This window comes from Echiichthys vipera (genome assembly GCF_963691815.1).
Source record: "Echiichthys vipera genome assembly, chromosome: 14".
In the NCBI taxonomy this organism is placed as follows: Eukaryota; Metazoa; Chordata; class Actinopteri; order Perciformes; family Trachinidae; genus Echiichthys; species Echiichthys vipera.
The window spans coordinates 21,761,620-21,772,118 of NC_139839.1; the positions used below are offsets into that span (position 1 = coordinate 21,761,620).

The 10,499-nt window shown below is 41.1% G+C and overlaps 1 protein-coding gene across 1 annotated transcript; it reads left to right on the top strand.

Annotated features, from left to right (window-relative positions):
* Positions 1-2,550: 2,550 nt before the first annotated feature.
* On the top strand, positions 2,551-10,223 carry LOC310956946 (sodium- and chloride-dependent GABA transporter ine; the record flags this gene model as incomplete). Its single annotated transcript, XM_083927324.1, has 13 exons — positions 2,551-2,677; positions 3,220-3,354; positions 3,435-3,639; positions 5,137-5,269; positions 5,350-5,484; positions 5,649-5,752; positions 5,858-5,982; positions 7,592-7,704; positions 7,801-7,941; positions 8,036-8,135; positions 8,325-8,425; positions 8,541-8,708; positions 10,071-10,223. 13 exons carry the CDS (start codon positions 2,551-2,553, stop codon positions 10,221-10,223), a joined length of 1,740 nt encoding a protein of 579 aa, XP_083783450.1.
* Between the last annotated feature and the right edge of the window lie 276 nt (positions 10,224-10,499).

Consider the following 10,499-nt stretch of genomic DNA (forward strand, 5'->3'; position numbering starts at 1 on the left):
GATCTCTCATAGGGGCAGGAGCTTTGAGCTAATGTAAAGCACTGATAAGGGTGTTGGTCAGGGTCCTCAAGAACAACCTTATCATAAGGCACACTTGCTAAACTTAACCATGCACTTTATCCCAAACATCTCAGTTCAACACCCTCTCTTCAAAAACAAGTTTACCCTTAGACTGGAGTGTAGCATTAAGGTATACCAAAGAAGTGCACTGACCGTCACACCCTCCCAGGTGCCAAGCATCTCCTCTCTATCCAACAGGTGGCTCACAGACACAAACCACCAAAGTGCCACATGACCAGCATCATAATCTCTCCTATGAGCTAAATAATAAAACCATTTTTATTTTTCATTTTTCTGCTTTTCTACATGTTGTACAGATGTTAAAATCAATCTGATCTTCCAACTCAGTAGGGTCTCTTTTGGTATTATGAATTATGATGTACACTCACTGTAACAGCAACTCTATGTGGCTCAAACGTGATAAGAGCTGAATGAGCCAGGCAGGCAGCTGTTGGATGACGGACATTGTGGCCTTCTCTGGGAACTTCCAGAAGGCCAGTTCATCTCCACTACTGCTGAAGACTTCAGGGTTGAGGTTTGTAGACTGTGCAGTTATAAAAGGTATGAGCTTGTCATGTATTTATCACAAGACAAACGGATTACAACATTTTCACCCGCCTGATGTCTGATTTCTTGCTGCACCAACATCCTCCTGTGGCTTTGTCAGCGCCACAGAGACTGAGAGCATGTTTGTCGTCATGTCACCTCCACCACTGCCTCCCTCTGCTGCAGCCTTCTCTTTTCTTAGTTAGCTGTGTTTTCTCTTCAACCCAACTAGCTACAAGCTGCTTTATATTGGTTTCTTTCCAGCTGCCTTAATGTGACCCGGTTAATCTTGCCTACCCACCTTTTCCCAAAAATCATAGTGTATATTGATACTGTGGTCAGCAGAACATATGTACAATTCCCATCAGTTGACTTCCTTTTAATTTGAGTATGCCTACCTAATGTTTGTTTCTCCCTTTGCCAAATAGTTGGAACGTTTTCTCTAAAATGCCAACATGATAAACATATTGATCTCTCATGATTGACTTGAGACGGCACAGGAAATCAATAAATATCCAACAGAGACACAAGCCTAATTGCAAAGACAAGGCTGATTGATAAAAGCCCTTTCGAAAGCGTTTTTGCTGGTTGCTTTTCTTCTTCTTTGTTACATATTCAAAGAGCCGCGAGCCATATCTCTGCTTGTCGTAAAGGTTATAGCTATGGACATGTGGTTTGTTTGACAGCAATGAACCCACTGTGTAACAGCACGTGTCACTCGGAACATTGGCATCATACGTGTCATATCGTGCATGTGTAACTTACTTGATAACAGACATACAAGGTATCGCTGTCTCTTTCTTGATTTCAGAGTTCTCATTGATGTAAAGATATTGGTGTTACAGGGGCAGATGTAGCACATATGTTAGCATGTATTCATACTTAATAATTAATTAATGGTTTAATGATTCATTCATTAATAAAAACGATGCGTCATAAACACATGAATTGGTATTAAAGGTGAAGGAGTGCTTTGGGACTCAGACACAATGAGTTTTGCATTAATTAACATACATGTTAATTATAATTTATTTGTGTAATAACTACAAAACAAAACAAAAAAAGAATAACTGAAGAGTAAATGATTGAATAAATGAGTACAGTGAATAACGAGTGAATGGGTAATGAGAGCAACCATGAACCATTTATGAACAAAAGCAGATGAGTGTAGAATGATAATGTACCATTTAGGAGCTGAGACTAAAGAAAGTCAATAATAATTCTAATTTAGTCTTTAGTTTAAATCTAATGCTGAACACACACACGTGCCCTTGTGTAAATGGGTGAAATAACTGAATATTAGTCAGTGATCTTATGTGGAAGAGGGGGACATGAGGAGGAGGAAGGAAAGATCATGTGATGGCCAGGAGAAGGAGGAGGGCTCAAAATGTTAAAGCAAGTTTTCTATTATGGAAATATGTTGGCTCAGCCCAGTGTCTTTGGCCTATATTTCCCCTGAGGTATGTTAAGTGGCCAACACTAACAGGGAGATGGGGTCACCAGGGGCAAAATTGTGCACCCCAGTATTCTCCTTAAGTCTCCCTACCTGGTCTGATCCAGAGATAAGAATATTTTGTTAAAATAGACATAATTGAAGTCAATGTATTCATGAAGACCTTTTGTTCTGTCTCTTTTCTCGTGTTAAAAATATAGAAAAAACAAAATGTTTTGTAATGCAAAATACATTTAAAAAAAGAAAATCATTGTTAACCCTTGTGCACGTGTTATACAAACCACAAATCTGATGAGTTTATGACACCTATGACCAAAGACAAACAATTCACTCTCTGTGAGCGTCAGAGCTGCAGCACGCTGGAGTGTTTCTGCAAAGCTAATCATTAAGGATAATAAAGACAGAAGGTTATATCACCCAGAGACACTTAAATCACAGCCAACCTCCCCGCAGAGACTGGGCCTGGACTGGTGACACACACAGGAGCAGACATGGAGAAACCATTCAACAGACCAACATGGAGCAGGCAGATAGAGTTCACCCTGGCTGGCATCGGCTGTGCTGTGGGTCTGGGCAACATTTGGAGGTTCCCTTATCTCTGCTACAGGAGTGGAGGAGGTGAGTCACAAAGCTGACATATCATAAAAACAGAATTATGAAACGAGACTGTCCTCTGTACTTATATACTGTACATATACACAGGTCTCAAACCTCAGTCCAGAGCTTAACTAACTGTTAGTGAGCCCTACTTCAAACACTTTATCCTGTAGAGATGCTGATTGTGTTGAAAAATGTTGAAATTGTTCTTGCTGTAGTGTGCATTTTTATGTTAGAAGATGTGTTGCAGGGGGCGTCCGGTGGCTCAGTGGTGTCGCCCACTCTCTCTCTCTCTCTCCAAACTACAGCTGTACTATTTAAATAAGGGCCATAAAAGTTGTGTAACAGGCCCATGCTGTACTCTGAAACCTTGCATTGAGGGAAGGAGAATTTTATGGAGGAATATCTCATCTGACATTTCAAATGAACCACCATTTAAGGAGAGAAATGCAAGATCGGGGGGATTGGGACGTAAAAATAAGAGGATACCATAAAACTGAATTTGTGGAAATCTTTGCCAGCAAAATGTAGGTGGCATCTTACTTTCCCTCACTTCCGGTCAGGTGCCTTTCTGGTGCCATATCTGCTCATGCTGGTGGTGTTGGGGATCCCTCTGCTCTACATGGAGCTGACTGTGGGTCAGTACACGAGGAGAGGGCCTGTCCATGCTCTGGCTATGGTCTGCCCACTGTTAAAAGGTACTGTGGCATGAATCATTTTCTTCCCCACTCACTGAAAGGTGTCCAAACGGATTTTGTTTGTGTGTGTGTTTCCTCAGGAGTGGGCATTGCATCAGTGGCCATCTCTTTCATCATGTGCACCTACTATAATGTCGTCATCACCTGGGCCCTCTATTACCTCTTTAGCTCCTTCCAGGCACCACTACCCTGGCAGAGCTGCAACAACACCTGGAACACACAGAACTGTACCAATCATGCCACCAACAACAGCTACTCCTCCACAGCCAGCCAGGAGTTCTTCAAGTAAGTGTCAGTGTGTGGGAGAAACCAGCGCCGGTTCTCAGAATCTGTCAAATCTGACTGGATAATGACACGATTCTAGCAGGATTCCCTGTAAGATGACAAGAGGCCGGGCTGCTTGCACAACTGAAATACTGTAATACACAATAATATTAATTAGGGTGATATCAGTCAGTGAAGGTTGATAAGAGTTTGTCAAACTGATAAACTATCTTAAGGAAGTGGGCTAAGTTAGTTTCAACCTTGAACTTGATGTAAACTGCTGATATCTATAAATATTTGTAGCTTTCTTCTTTAAAGCATATGTTTATTGATTTAACCGTGTTAACAAATGGTACCTTCATGAATGAAACTTCCCCCAAATTGAACATATCAGAATCTAAATTGATCATTTACAAGCACAAGCACACATTCCTCACAATGGATTAATCATATGTTGGCTCTTTGGTTCTGATAAATGATGCCATGCTTTCGATGTCAAAAAGAAGCTCCTTATTGTTATTGTAGATGTCTTGCTGTTTAGAAGGTGCTGTTTCCCCTGTTGAATTGCTCATTAATTTATTGAACTGCTCTTAGTGGATAAATGAGGGAATGGAAAGTAAGATTTGGTTAAAACCATTTAAGTGACACAGGACACACTAGCCAAGCAACTGATTTACTGAAATACAGTGATTACCAAAGCTGCACTGTTACTCTTTGGAAATGATTCAACTGTCAACATCCCACAAAGTACATTTTGACCTACTCACTGACACTTTAACCCTTAAAAAGCAAATCTATATGGTTTCATCTCTAAAATCAGAATTTCTCACCGCATGGCCAAATCTTCTAACTCAATATAGATGATTTCATATCTCGAGAACAATATATATCATTACAACTCAATAAATATTAATATGAAATAACTATTGACAAATGAAAAGTACTGAGTATGTTCTCATTTTATTAACAACTTTAGGGCCAAATCAACATAACGTGCAAGAATCTGAACCTAAAGTGCTGTCTAAATGACGAAAATGTTGCCGTAATGCCGTTCAGCAGCTGATTTCTTGACATCACAACAGAAACGATATAGAAAAATATATAAGATAGACATTTTTATATTGTTTTGACGATACATCAGCCTATCACCATACAGCCATCTGCATGTGGTAGAGAGGTTACTGGGTATTAAATATAAACTGGTACATTAAAGATAAATACGTCAGCAGACAAAGATTTTTTGTTTGGTTGACAGAAAGGATGAGTGATCAGTGATGGTGAGATGATGATGACGCAGCAACCAGTATGGATCAGAAACACTGAGAACGCTGTGGGACACCACATGTTAATGCTTCCTTGCCATTTTCCATCTGATTGCAATGACTCATTTATAACAACAGTGTGGAACCTTCTGTTTGTTAATGGCTATAGTGGGTTCAGTTTGAGGCGTAGTGTCAGAATGAATGTAGAATGTAATCATCTAATAGTATTTATTCCTATTTTACCTACTCTTTGAAGATATAAGATGCTGGAGCAGACTAGTGGAGTAGATGAAGCAGGAGTGGTCAGGTGGGACCTTTTCCTCATTCTGCTCCTGGCTTGGATCCTTATTTACTTTTGCATCTTTAAAGGGGTGAAATCAACAGGCAAGGTGAGTGAAATACAACAAAATGAAGACAGAAACAAGGAGACACTCAATGACTAACAACTACTGTTTATCTGTGTTTGCAGGTGGTGTACTTCACGGCTCTCTTCCCGTATGTTATCCTGATTGCCCTGCTGATCAATAATGCACAGCTTCCCGGAGCATTAGACGGAATAATCTTCTTCATCGTGCCCGAATGGGACAAGCTGCTTTCAGTGGAAGTAAGAAAGAAGAAACAGGAGAGACGAGGAAGTAGAAATATCTGCTTCTCTGTCTGACACAAGATAGCAGTTAACTGGTGGATTTATACTAGTGTTGGCATGGGCATCGGTATTGGTAGTGGCAGTGATCAGTGGTTTTGGATGATCATCACTTTGTGTTGCAGGTGTGGGTGAATGCTGCAGCTCAGATCTTTAACTCCATAGGGATTGGTTTCGGCTCCCTCTTGGCCATGTCCAGCTACAACTCCTTCAACAACAACGTTCTGAAGTAATGAGCCAAAGTCCTCATTCGCTCAGTTTTCCCCCTCAGCAGTGACAAGAATGATCTCTGGGCGGTAAGGAAGTGATATAAAACATCTTCTTTCCCCCACAGGGACACCCTGACTATATCCATCATCAACTCCCTCACCAGCATCCTGGCGGGTTTTGTCATCTTTTCTGCTTTTGGATACATGTCTCATCTGCAGGGCATCCCTGTCAGCGATCTGGCTGTGGATGGTAAGAAAGTAAGCTCCAGGGGGATTAGTTTGATTGAATTCTGGGTAAAAGAGTGCACCTTTCCCCCAATAATACGACTATATTATTTTAACCGAAAAAGAAAGAAAGACAGAAAGAAAGAATAATTTGGCTTTGTGAGTGTTTGCAGTGTTATAAATCAGTATACTTGCATGCAAAGCTTACTGGTACATTGGTACAGGTCATGTTTTTTACGGGAAAGTGAAGAGCTATAAAATCCAATACAATCCAATGAAATATGAACCATAAAAGATAATTATTGTTGTTGTGGTTGGGCAAGAGATCTCTCCTTATCCTCTCCTATGGCATCCTTGAGTGGTTTGCTAGCTGCATTGTGGCTGAAAGGAGAGTTATTAAAACAGCACAGAGCTTCACAAACACACAACTGCCCTCCCTATTAGGCATTTACAGGGCCACATGTTTACATCACACAGGACTCATCCCACCCTGAAAATCACCCTTTTCCTCTGCTGCCTTTTGGGAGGCAATACAGGTCTCTGAAGACCCGCACTTGTAGAATAATAGTTTACACCCATGCGCCATTAAAGAACTAAACTCAAATTGATAACACTGTGGGCAACTAAACACAATTCGTGGTTTAATATAAAAATTGGTCTGCTGGAGTGTGCAATATAATGTACAGTATTATATATATATACTATATATATATATATATATAGTATATATATACTTTTATTCACTGATATTGGTGGTAACATGAGAGTTAAAGTGTAATTCCGGAACAAAATCATCCCATGGTCTTTTTTGCACTTACAAACATCAAATAAGCCATGGAGAACTGGAGAAATCCTTCAGAGTAGCTAACAGCCGGACGTGGCTAACACTGATTAGCTCAGGGCAGCACGGTGATGACATTCAAACGTCTTTTTTAACCACTAATACTGCTCAAAATAACACCAAACCCCTGCAGTAGCATGAGAAGAGTCCCTACACAGAAAACAAAGCACCAACAACGTAGTTAGTGAACACAGTGGTTTATTAAAAGAGTGTTTTAAAGACTTACCTACTGGCCCCTGTAGCAGCTCCTCTCATAGTAAAGTCCAACAGGAAGGAGCCCATTGGTGCTTTGTTTTCTATGTAAGGACTCTTCTCATGCTACTGCAGAGGTTTGCTGTTATTTTGAGCAGTATTAGTGGTTAAAAAAGTTGTTTTAATGACATCACCGTACTGCCCCGAGCTAATCAGTGTTAGCCACGTCCGGCTGTTAGCGACTCTCCCAGATCTCTCTAGTTTATACATGAGAAAACTCTCTCGATGACTTATATGATGTATGTAAGTGCCAGTAAAGACCATGGGATGTTTTTGCAGCAGAATTACACATTAAGGGTTGATTGTGTTTTTGTTCTTTTATATCTTTTTATACTGTTATTCGTAAACCACTGAAGAAGATGCACTGAAATGCTGAAGTGCTGTCTCTGTGCAATGACAATAAAACCTATTCTATTCATATACTGTTCGTTACATCACAGTTTTCATTATTTCATGTCAGTTTTCTTACTTTAAAGGGGTCATAACTATTTTTTTTCTATCAGCATTTATACACTGGCATCTCTTGTGTTTGTGCATTCAGGTCCAGGGCTGGTTTTTGTTGTTTACCCACAAGCCTTTGCTAACATGCCAGTGGCTCAGCTCTGGGCTGTGGTGTTCTTCTTCATGCTGCTCTGCCTCGGACTGGACAGTGAGGTAACGGAGAAACACATCACCTTCAGAGGTGACAGTCTGATTATTTGCATCAATTCTACAGGCAGGAATTTCTGTTTCTCTTTTTTTTGTTGCCAGTTTGCAATGGTTGAAGTGATGGTGACCAGTCTCATGGATGAATACTATCAACAACTGATTAAAATTTTCAAGCGGAAGGAGCTGTTTGTTCTTGCTCTTTGTGGAGCAGCGTGCCTCGTAGGAATTCCTTGTGTCATGCAGGTACATACTGAAATATACCGGATGAACATTACCCAAAGTGGACCGCTATTGTTAAATGATTTGTTTCACTTAAATCAAAAGTGTCTCTTTCCAGGTGGGTATCTATGTCTTCCAGCTCATGGACCATTACACTGCCATAGTGTCCATCATGTTTCTTGCATTCTTTGAGGTTATAGCCATCTGTTGGAGTTATGGTGAGCGGACATTTTCAATGGCCCCTTAATGTAACTCATTCCCAAAGTAGACACATCTTTACACTCTTTAAGACTATATGTATATATCTGACTTATATCTGACTTTCATTCTCCTTGCCAAATGCTGTAAAAGTCTGTAAAAATACGCACAAACTATGCATGCCTGTTTACTGAAGTTCCCATGCGCAGGTGTGACTCGACTTTCAGACAACCTAGAGGAGATGACAGGAAAAAGAGCAAACATCTTCTTCAGACTCTGTTGGCTAATAGTTGCTCCTGTGCTGATCACTGTGAGTCAACAGCCTTTTTCCCCCATCAACATGGTTTAAAGATTTTTCCAATATTGCAAAACTGAGATCCATGTAGAAGTGTCACGACTAAATGTGACGTTGTTTCTTTCGGAAGGTTATCCTGATTTTCTCCATCATCCAGTTCAAACCAGCCCGCTATGAGGACTATGTCTTCCCTCCCTGGGCTCAGGGGGTCGGCTGGGTCATTGCCATGGGCTCCATCATCTGGATACCTTTGGGGGCTGTTCACACATTGTGGGTGCTGCCTGGCTCATTCATGCAGGTGACATTCATTAAATTGTTTTCATACCCAAGACATTACTGATGATACACAGCTCTACATTGCCGTGTCTCCTGATGACACAGGGCCCATTGATTCCCTTTTAAAAGATATATTAGATATAAAGTCATGGATGGCAGAGAAGCTCTTACAGCTAAACCAGGACAAAACAGAGGTTTTAATTATTGGTCCTGAAGTCAAGCAAGAGAAACTTTAAACATTCACAGTGCGTAAAGATCTGGGCGTTCTTATCGGCTCTGAGCTTGATTTTATTTCTCACATCAGAAATACTACAAAGATTGTTTTTTACCATCTTAAGAATATAGCCAGAGTTCGCCCGTTTCTCTCTCTGGCCAGCACAGAGGTGCTAATGCATGCTTTTATCTCTAGCCGTTAGATTACTGCAATGCCCTGCTCTCTGGTTTCCCAAAAAAGAGCATTTCACATCTTCAGCTCCTCCAGAACTCAGCTGCACATGTTCTGACAAAGACCAGGAGGCGGACTCACATTACAGCAGTTTTAGAATCCCTGCACTGGCTCCCTGTGCCCTTCAGGATTGATTTTAAGGTTCTTTTATTAGTTTTTAAGTGTCATAACGGCCTTGGGCCTTCTTATCCGTCTGACCTGCTTTTACAGTATTGGCCCTCGTGGACCCTGAGGTCCTCCGGTACTGGTCTTTTATCTGTTCCCAATGTGAGAAGCAAAACCTTTGGTGAAGCCTCATTTTATCATCACGGCCCTCGTCTGTGGAACAGCCTGCCAGAGGGCCTCAGGGCCACTGAGTCTGTTGATGCTTTTAAACGCAGGCTCAAGACTCACCTGTTTAATTTAGCTTTTGACTGAGTCCTCTTTGACTCTTTTAGTATTACTCATGTATCCCTGCCTTTTCATTTTCTCTTAAAAGTTTTATTATTCATTTGCTTATTTTTTTCTTTTAGTACTATTTCATTTATCCTGCTCCATTGTTCTCCTCATGGGGGCCCTCCACTCCGAGAGCCGGCCTGCCTGTTGGGGTGCCGTCTTGGGGGTTGTCCGGGCCTGGATAGTTGGGGAGTCCTGACCCAAGGCTCTATGGCTGTGGTATGGGTCCCCATCTGTCTGGGTCGGGGTGGTCTCTGTGGCGGCGTCCCCTGTAGTTGTGGGCTTGGACGGCTCTCTGTGGGGATGGCCCCTTGGGGGGGTGGGGGAAGAGACGTGTCGGTGTAGTGTGTGTCAAGGGGGTTTGTTTTATTTTATTTTAATGTAAGGCACTTTTTTATATGTATGCTGATTTTATTGTATTTGATTACAGGTGCATGTGTTGTTACCTCGTGTTCATGTCAAATGAAGCAATGTATTAATCATATTGGTACCTTTCTCCTACAGAAACTAAAGCTGTCTGTCACACCATATGCGCTGAATGAAATGTCAAAAATGCCGTATAATGAGAGGGGAGGACACGACACACATCCAGGCATAGCTGTCATCAGCTCCACCATCCACCTACCTGAAAAACCTCCTATTCAGACAAACCTGTGATACCTCTGGGCTTTTCACAATCCTACAGCTCACATATAGCCATCGTGAGTGGCAGATTTTTAGAAAGCTTAAGTTAATTACAAATTATTGTTTGCCATTAGTTTTAAATCTACAGCAAACTTCTGGTAAGTCAAACGGAAGTATGCAGACAACAAGAATGATGTACATGATTGTAATATCTGCCATGCAGATATATTAAAATGGCCATTTTTGTGAGCCTATTAATTGAATTTGTCATTGTGTTTGAGATTTTGTTCTGTTCCAACAGTTTTTCTG